We start from the raw sequence: 13,096 nt of genomic DNA, 5'->3' as shown, positions 1-13,096 counted from the left end.
TCGGAAGCGAGAGGTTGCGAGTTCGACCCTTGGTCAGGGCGTTAGCAATTTTCTCCCCCCTTTCCTAACCTAGGTGGTGGGTTCAAGTGCTAGTCTTTCAGATGAGACGAAAAACCGAGGTCCCTTCATGTACACTACATTGGGGTGTGCACGTTAAAGATCCCACGATTGACAAAAGGGTCTTTCCTGGCAAAATTGTATAGGCATAGATAAAAAATGTCCACCAAAATACCCGTGTGACTTGGAATAATAGGCCGTGAAAAGTAGGATATGCGCCGAAATGGCTGCGATCTGCTGGTCGATGTGAATGCGTGATGTATTGTGTAAAAAATTCCATCTCACACGGCATAAATAGATCCCTGCGCCTTGAGTCCGAGTCTGGAGATATGCGCGCGATATAAGACTTCATATATATCCAAACAAACTAAATGAAATAAAAACAAGGGGTGAATCTTTTTTTTTTCTAACCTCAGTTGCATGTTTGCTGCTACCGTTACTTTTTTTGCCTTCTCTCTAATTTTGTTAAAAAATAATTTTCAAGCCGGGAGCCTCCTTCTTTATTGGTCTTTATTTTTTCTCCATCAAATGTTTACATTTTTAATTTAACAAACTTTATCAATAAACTAATATCATGTTAACCAAAGATTTAAAAAACTAATTCCTGCCTAAAATTAATGTTAAAAATCAATTTTGATATTCCTTACAACGTACTCTCTTGCACATGAAGAGAATAAACAAAAATAAACAAATAACAGAGAGTAAAAAATAATATTGGCCAGATGGTGATTTGAACTCGACTCAATCGCGTATCAGGCAAATGCGATAACCGTTCGGCCACGATATCAGTTTACACATTCTCGACACTGTAATGCATTAAAGAAGACGCTTGCACGCTTTCGCAACAAAGCCGGTATGATCGAGCATCGGTTGAAATCTTTTGCAAGCAATATCTGGTATTTGTCCGCAATGCATTGTGTGACCATGAGGGACATAAACCTACTAACAAGATGTGATAGGGTGGAGTGGAAGGGGGAAAATAGGCCAGGAAGCATATATGAGACGCCAAGACAGAGGTTGCGATAACGTGACTTAATTTATTTAACGTACACCAGAAATAATGGGAGAGACGGGACTAACTCCCTACACAATAGGTAACTGAGGATACGCATAACGCCTTACGGTCTTAAACCATCGGAGCGTGACACACTGACAAGGACCGATAACTTCACAAGTTACTACAGGGGGCGCTACGCTATCTATAACGTCACACAGGATGTGACGCGCCCGCAACACAGGACACGCTATTACAAGACAAAGAACTAGGCTAGCGCGGGAAAACTGGGTCTCAACGGCGAAACAACGACACTGACGCTATAACGCCACTAGGATAAAATAGCTACATACATACGTGCACACCATAGCATCATTCATACGATCAGAACATATTATAGACAAGCAAAATTCAATATAAACAAAAGAAACAGCATCTACTTACACTACAGTTCACTCCTCAATGAAGAACTAAACACACACAGAGTTACGCCGGTCTGAATCACTCACCTCGCTGATGGTAAATCAGCTATTAAACCACAGGTCAAAGATGATACTCACAATCCAGCATAGGCTATCTGTATTTTAAAAGATGTCACACCAACACAAAGAACTGTTTCAAATAGAACACCGGTCTCAAGGCTAAAGCGCACTGACACGTCTTCACACTTCGAAATCACCGGTCAGACTGACCGAACTCGCACTGTCGGGGGTGGATGCGCACGCATCCGTTAAGGGATTAACCAATTAAAATGCAGCATCTACGCACAAAGACATACACGCATCACGGAACAACGACATACACGACACCACGGAACAAACACATACACGCATGGTCAAGGGGAATAATTGGGGTAGGGAACGAGAGAAAGGAACAACAGTACGTCAAATCGCCACACGGCTATTCACAATTGACGGTTTGAATAACGTATGAAGTGTCAGTTTAGAGGAACGATAAATTGTTTTTAAACTGAAGGTGATGCGATGGTATTTAGGACTGGACAAGGATGGAGAGATTAAGGGGGAAGGAATGGAGATAGCGGATGTGGGCGGGACCTAGAAGTAAGGAGGGAGGGGGAGGGTGTTGTAGTGGAGGTTTTGGCGCCAAACGATTCTGGCGAGAGTGCCAGAGGATATACGCTCTTGCATTATAGCGGCAAAGCAGCAGCAGCATTGAAGTGCGCGCGTCAGCAAGTGAACATTATTTGTAAGATCATGTCCGAAATAGAAGAATGGTGTAAGGAGTCAAACCTTCCTTCAGCGGTGATCAGCGTCCTCGTCAAAGAGGGGTTCGATTCGCTGGCGGCCCACAAATGTGTCGAGCCGGAGGATTTGGAATCTCTGAGTGCCAACATAAAAAGGGGGCATCTTGCCCTGCTTTGGGCAGGGATCAAAACCCTGCAAGCAAAAGATGGGGGAGGCCCCATGAGCAACGACACCGCCAGAGGTGCCAGTGGTTTGGCGGAATTGCTGGGGCGACTCAATATGGAGGGTTCGCCAGTGACGCCGGCAAGACCAAAAGGTGAGGGATTGAAAATCATCGACTTCGTTTCAACCTCGTTGGCTGTGGAGGAGGATGTGTCTCTAGGCGGAGGGGTGACAATCAAGTTACCCAATACAAAGCCGAAGTTAGATCGGGTGTCACCCTCCGCCTGGATTGTGGCAAATGCCAGAATCATGGCCACACTCCTGTCCCGTGATAAGGATTTTGATGTAGCGGCCTATCTACGCTACACCGAGATGGTGGGGGAGCTAGGCTGTCGTTTTACATGGCAGTCTGTGCTCATCTTTGATGATGAGTATCGTCAGCGTCAGGCGGCTGACAAATTGTCCTGGGGGACCGAAGCACCACACCTGGCAACAGTTGTGCTTCGGGAGCGGATTACGCCAACCACCAAGAAGTCTGGCGGCAACGGCGGAGCCAGTGGCGCGCACTGACAGCGACCGACAGGACCGGGGGGCAAAGAGGTGTGCCTGCAGTACAACAAAGGGTCATGTGCCTATGGTCCACGTTGTATCTACGAGCACGCGTGCAGCAGCTGCGGCAAGGACCATCCCACAACCCAGCACTCAGCAAACCCTGGCAGCCACCCCCTGATATAGGATCCAGCACAGCAAATTGTCTCTACGGCCAAGGTAGGCCCCAACCACTCTAGTCCTTATGCAGCACAGAACCCTGACAATCGTAACTTTCTCTGTGGTAGTTCTTCCATTAGCGCAAAACTTCATATTTGGTAAAATGAGCTTGTAGATGATAGCGATAAGACCTTTTTGTTGGATGGCATAGAACACGGTTTTCGTATTATTGAAAGAGGCAGTGTTAGGAACACCAGTAGAACATAAGAACCACAGATCAGCGATACAGCATAAAGTAGCAGTAGAGCAGGAACTTGTAGATCAGATAAATAAAGGAAACTACGTTATTGCTTCAAAGAAGCCTACCATAGTTAGTGCTTTGGCAGCTATACCAAAAAACGATAAAGAAATTAGACTCATTCACGATGGCAGCAGACCTTTTGGGCCAGCAATGAACGATTACTCAATACCGGAAAGTGTTAAATTTCAAACATTAGGAGATGCCTGTAAAGAGCGGATATTGATGCGCTAAGGTTGATCTTCAAGCAGCATACAGATCTGTGTGTATCCACTCAGAGAACTATCAGGTAACTGGACTCAAATGGGTTTTTGGTGATGACAAAACACCTACTTATCTTTTTGACAGCAGACTGCCTTTTGGCAGTAACGTAGGTCCCGCTCATTTCCATAGGATTTCACAGGCTGTGAGACGGTGTATGATTAGACGAGGAATGAGTGGAGGAGTGGCCTATATTGATGATTTTTTGTTAGCAACAGAAACAAAAGAAGAGTGTGAAAAAAATGCTTTTTACATTGATTAGATTACTCAGAGAATTAGGGTTTAACATTAGTTGGATGGAAGAAAGTGGTGGGGCCTACCCAGCGCATCACCTTCCTGGGGGTGGACATTGACACCCAGGCCTGCACACTGTCGTTGGGCAACGACAAGATACAACAGCTACGACAGAAGCTACAGCAGTTTCAGCGGAAACAACGCGCAACCAAGCAGCAGCTATACAGAGCCTCGCAGGCTCTCTCAACTTGGCGTCATGTGTGGTTTGGGGAGGCAGATTTTTTCTCCGTCGCATACTTGACGCACAAAAACCTTTGCAGCAGCAAAAGCACAAAACTAGACTTTCATGTGGACTTGCAATGGTGGTTGTCTTTTCTTACAGTGTTCAATGGTACCGTGTATTTTTATCAACATGCTACGCAGCATGTGTATGTCGATGCGTGCAATACAGCAGCAGGAGCCTTTTACCAAAGTGACTGGGTTTATTCTTGTTTTGAAAATGACATTCGCGCAGCAAAAAACCTGCACATAAATTTCAAGGAAATCATTGCAGTCGTGAAAGCAGTTGAACGCTGGTCGCACTTGTGGGCAGGGAAAAGCGTGGTTTTCCACACTGATAGTACTGTTACAAAAGGTGTCATAAACAAAGGACGATCGACGAACACTTACGTTAATTGTCTGTTACGAAAAATGGCGTGGGAATGTGCTAAGATAAATTGTAATAGTATATCATGCCTCCACGAAGGGAAGTTGGACCAATTAGTGGACTTGTTATCATGGTACCACCACGGACGCAGACCCCCAATCTTTTTGGAAGATCATATGTCAAGTGCGACGCTTGCCTTTCCTGGATTGCACGTGCGGCTACGGCTAGTCTGGGTGCGGAGCTGAAGAGAGAGGTGGCAGGTTATCGCGCCCTGAACTTTGCGGACAGTACCAAAAAGACTTACCAGACTCACTTAAAATTCTTACCTACAGTTCTGTGACTCGAACATTCTTCCGGTGCCAGCGTCAGAGCAAACTGTGGCACAGTATGCTGCGTTCCTTGCGAGGCGCATCAAACCAGCGTCAGTGAAACAGTACCTCAACATAATTCGCATTCTTCATTTGGAATGTGGCGAACAGCACCCATATAGAGACTCTTGGTATGTCAAAACCACCTTGAAGGGAATTGACAAATGCATGGGGAGAAAGACGAGAAAGACGCCGATTACTCCTGAAGTACTACTATCTATTCGCAAAGAACTGCCCCTTTTTGCATGTTGAAGACTGTGTGTTTTGGGTGGCTTGCTTGGTTCTTTTCTTTGGACTGTTGAGGAAGTCAAACCTCTTTCAAGACGATGGCACTTTTGACCCGACAAAACAGCTGACTAGAGACAGCTTCCTTATGACCGAACATGACTGTGTTACAATGGGGTGACTTGGAGTAAAACGATCCAACTCAAAGAAAAAACACTAGCTATCAGATTACCTGTGTTATTGGATCATCCTCTGTACCCCGTTACCGAGGTAACTGCAATGTTTCGGATCTTGGGCGCGGCACCCTTGAAGTCCCAAGCCTTTCCACTCAAAGGTTCCAAATTTAATAAACGCTTGCGTCTTGTTACTGCAGCTGCTGCGGGGAATTTTAGTAGTCACAGTTTTAGAAGGGGCGGCGCAACGTGGGCTATGTCTTGCGGAGTCCCGGGGGAAATTGTTAAACTCATAGGAGACTGGGCTAGCACCTGTTACTTAAGATACTTAGACCAAATACCAAATAATATTATAGACAAGTACAGATCTCTTTTCGCCGATAAATTACCTAAACACTGATTACCGATTCTCGTCTATTGGGCAAAGGAAGGGCTTCCTTGGTTGGGAGAAGTCCACAGACAACTGTATTGTTGATGTCCGTTAAGTGATATCAAATGTATGTATGTGTGTTGACCTGTATGAACAAGAGGAAAGTAAATGGCCCCCCTGGTTTTGCCCAATGTACGAGACTCGTCAACAGTCGTTATCTCTTGGAATGTCTGCGAGAGAATGGAGGGAGAGTCACTGAGTACATCTCTGGGGTGAGAGTGTGTGTGTGGCCGTAGTGTGATTGTGTGTGTGGATGGGGAGTGGCCCACTGACAAGGGCGGACCGGGTAAGATGAGGGGAGGTGAGGGGGGGGGGTGCGTCATGGAGCGGAAGTTTAAAAGTGTGACATGGACAGTTTTGGTGAAGTTACCTGACAGGTAGCGACTTTAGAGGAGGAGGAGGGGTCCTCTAACTTTACAGCTCGGTGACACCCCGGTAAGGCCTTATCGGGGTTTCATAAATAACATTTAGTGGACTTATCGAGCGGAAGTGGTTCTACAGGCCAGTATATGAGTTGCAGCTTGTTCAAGAATACGGGCCCAGAACTCAGAAAGTTTAATCGCTAAAACCTGATAGTTCATTGCGATGGGGTTTGCGGTGAAGAAAACAATTTCGAAATCAACAGCCGTTTTACAAAGTACAGATCACTCGGGTGGTACACGGTTTCCGCCCATTTTTACTCGACATGATCATTTCCCCATCACTTAATTATTGTCTGTGTTTTGTTTTTCTCTCTCGTTGTGATACAAATTTAAGCGTTCTCTCAAATGTCTAGATGAGAACAAAAGTCCCGAAACATGCGATCGAACCGAACTGTCAAACGAGGTAGAAATTGGTTACGTCCCTTAGCACAGCCTCAACTTTCACTAAAAACTGGATATGATGTCATCAAAGACATTCATCGACACATTCACGCACCTACTTACACACACACACACACACACAAACGCACACACACACATAGCACTGACCAGATTGATTCCTTCGTTGGCACCATTTGTAATGATGAGATCAAACTGACCCGGATGTTTGGGGTCAAATGTTGGAGGAGTGTGAACTCTGTTTTGAAAGTCGATAAGCCAATGGCGCAAATCAGGATATCTGTGTGGAAGAACGAAGAGGAAACAAAATCGATTACTGATCAGCCATGTTCCAAAAAGATGGAAATTTAATCGATGATGTTATTGTGACCATGTGAACAAACGGTACCCTTGTGCTATCGTGGGTTGACCTTTTTATTTTTACCACACAGTACCCCTAAGCTATCGTGGATTCAACTATTGTGACATCACAGTACCCCTAAGCTATCGTGGATTCACTACTGTTTCCGAGACTATTCTTTCTATGTGTTGAAATGGTCTGGCGGAATAGCCGATTCTGTTATTTGCATAGGTAAAATTGCTGTCTGTTTGTCATGACACCCCTTCAGGCCGAATTCATTTTGATGTATCACGCGAGACTTTTTCTGGGGCTTTACTTTTTCGGACGATTCTTCTAGAGATCGGACGTATTTTTCTGTCGGGCTGATTTTTATAGCGCTGTGTTTGGTGTTGCGTGATGTGTCTGTCACAAGCGGAAGATGGAAACTGAGATGTGAGCGTTATGTTGTTCATATAATTTCCTCTTTATGTTCAATTGGGTAAGCAGTGGTAAAAAGAGTATGCTGGTTGTGGCATGCTTGGGGAGGATTTATTTTGAATGTTCAAGAAGGCTGTATTGTGAACTGAATTGTTTTGAATGTTTAAGAAAACTGGATTGTGTTGTTGAAGAAGGAATGACGTGTTTTTTTGTTGTTAGAGAATTTAGCTTTGGATATTTGAATTTGCTTCTATCTATCTATATATATATATACGACGTGTGTGTGTGTGTGTGTGTGTGTGTGTGTGTGTGTCCGCGATGCACGGCCAAAGTTCTGGATGGATCTCTTTCAAATTTGGTGGCCATATTCAGGTACACCCCGGACACAACCTGGTCGATGAGATATTTCAACACGTGCTCTCAGCGCGCAGCGCTGAGCCGATTTTGGTTTTTCTCTGGATCCATTCCCAGTAACTCTTCCTTATCTTCTCCAGTGTTTTCAGCGTTTATCTCCCTTCCCTTCGCGTGGCGTCAATCCATATTCCCGTTACTACGTTACTATTTTTAGAAGGTCACTGCACTGTCCAGAACGCTTTCCTTGCACCCGTAAGTTGTCGTTACTGTAAAAGTGAAAAGGTCGAATCAATTTATAGCTAGCCACGCGAAAAATACACTGTCATCTATCTCTATATATTTATAGATATAGATATACATATATATACACGGCTTCTCTGTGTGTGTGTGTGTGTGTGTGTGGGCAACACCTGTGGATTGTAGAGTTCTGTTTGTGATGTGGTCTGGCGGCTTTGGTGTGTCTGTATATGTTCAGGCCTTCCTATATGACAGTTATTCTCAATCCCGTTTGAGTGGACTTCGCCTTCAAAGGTGATTGTGGTGTTTCGGCACTCAGTTACATTTGGCGTCGTCGACAGCGATGGGACTTGACATGAAATGTTCAGGCCACTGAATCATTTTTGTGCTGTTCCCATTCCACCTGGGAGGGACCTAAGCTTGGCGGGTCCATTTCTTTCTTTATTATAAAATTTCAAAAGTAAATTTTCATTTAATTAATATACTTACCAATTGACTCACATAGATAGCAATAACTTCGTTTGGTTGCTAAGACATTGAAGCACTCTTACATGGTAACATGGGGAGATAACTCTAAAACAAAAACCACCTGCCATATAAGGCATGATCCGTGGTAGTTATCTCCCCTACCGGTGCCCGCGCATGCGCAGGCCGTATACCGGTAATACTCATTCCGTTCTGAAACCCATATCCCTTTAAACAAATTGCGGGGATGGCTGGGAGGGAATTCGATATGTGAGTTGGTAAGTATATTAATTAAATGAAAATTTACTTTTGAAATTTTATATTAAATTACATATTCTTACGCAACTCACATAGATAGCAGATTGCTAATCTAGGTGGTGGGTAAATTTACTCACAATTAACATCTTGCCAGTATCTGGTCTGCCGCTAAAATAGCTAGCAGACCGAAAGTTCTGTACTTCCAGGAACCAGAAACGTCCCGTAGGAAAACATAAACAAAGGCATCTTCTGATGTCTAGTAGATGTGTACTAAAATAGCGGGTACTTAAAATATCCCGCAGATAGAAACTCATGACTACGTTCTTGCACGTTCAATGAGCTGCATTCAAGACTTATGTAAGTCTCTAAGCCTTGAGAACAGGTAAAGAAGAGGCTCACACTCTGACTTCTAGAGTCCGAGCTGCCTGAAGAGGGAGGACTGACTGCCCCCCCCCCCCTTTTCTTGCCACCACTGTAGGCATGCCTAATCAATGTGGCAGACCATCTAGCTAAGGTTGACTTCACTAAGTCATTGCCTCTACAAGAGTTGATGGAAATAAACAAAAGCCTTTGTTCTGATGAACTAAACCGATCAGTGCGAGTTAGAAATATATTTAAAACTCGAAATGTTCAATAGGCTAATATGGCTCTAACAGAGCCAATCTATTGCACGTGGATTGAATTGTATTATCAGAGCTGGTTCCTCAGGTTTCTGATTATTTGCCAGAAATTTGAATCAAACCTAAGCGCTATAGATCAGTCTTTCTCCAAAGAGATGACTATAGCAAAACCAGATAGAAAATGCACCTATATATACTCCCGCTTCTCTCAGAAGCTACTAGAGTAAGAATGACCGCTTCTCGTGTTTAGATTAATAAGGCTAATTTTGTCAAGGATTAAACAATCCGATCTCAAAAGCTCGAAAACTAGGAGCAAATCCCAAGTCGGGACTGGAGATTTGTTTTCAGCCAACCAAAGGGAGGCTCCTTTAGTCACGATGGCTATAACGAGCCCAAGTGAAAAACTTTTTGCGACCTAGCTGTTTCAGTGCAACTGATATCGCGTAACGTCTTAAAACAGAGACGTGGGGAAAATTCAGAAAGCCAGAATAAGTGGTTCGCCACCTGCAATGAACAGAGAGAAATGGAGTTCTTTCCGTTAATAATATGCCATTTGTTCCAAGCCAGTCAATGTGACATGGAAACTAAGCCGCTGAACCCTAATGGGATCTCTAGACCAAATCCAGAGTTGAGGCAGAAGCCCCTGAGCGTCTCAATGATTCCCGTACGGTAGACACCCGTGTGGATCGAGTGTAAAAAACAGCGCCCTCTTGCCAGCTTTAAGGGCCTTAAGGGCTGGCAACCAATGAAAAATGAGCCCATAATGTGCGACCGACAGGCCGCTCCGAGTAAAATCGAGAGTATATCCGGGAACGGTGAGACGAACATTTAGCAGAAGGAGATAGTACCGAGAGGCAAAAAACTTCTATCAGCGGCTTCTACAAATTCACCAGAAGGAGTAGAAGCGCGTAAAGAGATAGAGCCCAGTCCGTGTGGACATACTTGTTCGAATGACTTTGAGAGTCTGCCAAGACAAAAACCTCTCAGAAAGGTACTTCGCTGCTAATAAGATCTCGTGGTGGTAACACCACATCAAAATCTCGCATGCTCGATGTGGCAGCGATGGGAAGCGAGATGCCCCTCCCCCCTTTTGCTTATTAAGATAAAAAGGCCACTGAGGTGTTGCCTGATTGAATTAACGCATGTTCTCCCCTGACAAGGGGAAACAATTCCACAAGAAACAGAAGAACTGCTTCGCTGATGGAGAGAGAATCAATGGAAAAGCCTTGCATGAGCAATGGTGTGAGAATCCAATGATTGGTTGTGTCTGAGAACCAGTCGAGAAAAGACACTAACATGATCCAGCTCTTTGTTTGATTGCTTAGAATCAACATAAAAAGTAGCCACTTACGATCTATTTTGTACCAAAGGAGGGAGTAAACATCGGCACGATCTTTGCAAGTGACCCAAGAAAGGAGCTAATCCCCCTCCAGCCGCTGTGGTAGAACACAAAGGCTGAAAGCAGAGTGATGACAAGCACTAAGACTCCAGTTGACAGAACTGTCAATAGTAAGAATAACAACATGCTATTGTTTGCCCACTGAACCCCACGCTAAATTGCGGTGGGTATTTGGCAAAGCGCCATGCCGGGAAGAAGATAAACAAACCCGACCTCTGAATCGCCCCGAGGGGATAAAGTGATGGGTATTTGGCAAAACGCCATGCTGAGAAGGTAAAGGGCAAAGCTGAGAACAGCCAGATTAGTGCTCTTATAGATAAGAAAAGCCAGGCCTGCCGTGGGCTTTTATTTTGCTGTGAGTTCTCTTTGTTAGAGAAGAGTCTGCGTGCACAGAAGAGGATTCGAAGAGAACCCTCAAGCAAGGAAGAGAATAACGTCTCACCGACAGAACAATACTGTCGGTCGAGGACTTCTTTCCGGTAAACAGCAAAGTTAAATCCTTTGTAAATGTGTCCCAACAGACACAAAGGCATCCCGTGAGCACGTAACCGCACAAGGGAAAGAACAAATCAAAGACTTGTTCAAAGACGAAAATAGAAAGAAGTGCGGCCACAATCTTTCACAGCCAGGAGATCATGATCTTGAAAAAAGACAGTTTCTCCTTGCTATGAACATAAAGATGAATGATCGTCAAGCCCGGTGTAGCCGGGAGCGGTTCCGTATTAAGAAGAAAAGAATACGCTAAGTTCTTAGGCTTGGTGTAACCGAGGCCTACAGATAGCGCTCAGCGAGTGATGCGTTACTTGCGCGGGTGACGCAAGCGAAAACAACGCCGCCTCGCTGCCCACAAGGAAGTGGAGGCAAAGGAGAATCATTTGAAAAAACTTCCACAAGTTCAAATGCCCCCGAGGGAGGATCTAAGAACTTAAAGTTCTAAAATTTCCTGAAATAAGGCTCAAATCAGCTGAATGTGACGCAAGCCACAGCAAACCTAAAGCAGGAGCCTTCCCCATATGATGCCGTAAAAGGCAGAAGTGGGGCAAAACATCGTGTGAGAAAACTTTTATAAGTTGAAAAAGCCACGAAAGACTCTAAAACTTAAAGTTCGCAGATTGTTCCTGAGAAGGAGCAAAATCAGCTAAAGCTGATGGTGAAGTAACGCAGATGACTATGCTACTGCTAACCCCTCAGGGAAACAGTGCATATTAACCTCTGCTGCTAGTGCCAAAACGATGGCAGCTTCCTGTTCAGTAATATCCCAACGATCGTTGAAAAGATGAGAACCGAAAACCAATCCCGACAAGGCAACATATGCCGAAAACGGAAAGGTTGGGGAAAACAAATTTCCGGAAGCCAGAACTCCGCGAACGGATGGACCATCCACCTGCCTTGTGCCAGCCACAAAGCTGGGAGAGGAAGCGGATGCAGCCCGTGGAAAGGCAGAGGAAGCCGCAAAAGCGAAACCGGAAGCCAAAGACTGATGATTGCCGACTGCCAACACCAAAGTGTTAACGGCGGAAGGCAAAACCATCCTGCTACCGGAAGCGATAGCCGCCGAAGCCATCTTGGCTAATGGCATGGCAAAGGAAGACAACAAAGATCTGCCAGTGCTAGCTAGACGAAGCTTCCGGTTGGTGGTCACCTTCTTCCTCCATATCCTGTTCATCCCCAACAGAAGCATCATAACGATCATCTGAGGGATGTCCAGCGGAACCGGCATCCGGTAAGGCAACTTGCGCCGAAACCGGAAACGGTTGTGGAAAAAATTTCCGGAAACCGGAAATCCGTGGATGTGACCACCATCCGCTGCCCAATGCCAGCTGAAAGGCTGGGAAAGGAAGCGGATGTAGCCTGAGAAAGGCTAGCGGAAGCCGCAACAGCGGAACCGGAAGCCAAAGGCTGATGAATGACTTCCGCCAACAGCGAAGCTGCTAACAGCGGAAGTCAAACCTCTCCTGCCACCGGAAGCCGCCCCGACCTTAACGGAGTTGGCGGAACCAGCAGAGGACTGAATGACTTCCGCCAACAGCGAAGCTGCTAACAGCGGAAGTCAAACCTCTCCTGCCACCGGAAGCCGCCCCGACCTTAACGGAGTTGGCGGAACCAGCAGAGGACTGTATAGCATGAGCATCGACCAGCCCCAATAAATTGGAACCGGAAGATCCTGTAAACCTGTCTACCAGCAGCCGCCCCGACCTTAACGGAGTTGACGGAGCCAGCAGACACATGCCCTTCACATCCCATGCCCAGGACCGTGAAAACGGAGCCAGGTTGGTCTGTGGAAACACCCTTTCGGTCAGTGTGCAATTCCGCCGAAACGGAAACTGACGTCAAAGGTTTGCGTACTTCGCCAAGAACACCCGGAGGTGCTGATGTCCCAGACTCAGACAAAAACTTGTCAAAAAACGAGTCCGACATATCCAA

General features: G+C 45.5%; 1 protein-coding gene across 1 annotated transcript in view; it reads right to left on the bottom strand.

Moving 5' to 3' along the window:
- The window catches only part of LOC138966251 (kynurenine/alpha-aminoadipate aminotransferase, mitochondrial-like), a 102,474-nt gene that overhangs the window by 39,513 nt on the left and 49,865 nt on the right, over positions 1–13,096 (bottom strand). Inside the window, exon 5 of the mRNA XM_070338390.1 lies at positions 6,733–6,862. Coding sequence (XP_070194491.1) covers positions 6,733–6,862 — 130 coding nt within the window. The remainder of the gene's footprint in view (positions 1–6,732; positions 6,863–13,096) is intronic.

This window comes from Littorina saxatilis, linkage group LG5 (assembly GCF_037325665.1).
Source record: "Littorina saxatilis isolate snail1 linkage group LG5, US_GU_Lsax_2.0, whole genome shotgun sequence".
NCBI classification, from domain to species: domain Eukaryota; kingdom Metazoa; phylum Mollusca; class Gastropoda; order Littorinimorpha; family Littorinidae; genus Littorina; species Littorina saxatilis.
The sequence above is the reverse complement of the archived record's forward strand: the minus strand, read 5'-3'. Positions and strand labels throughout refer to the sequence as shown.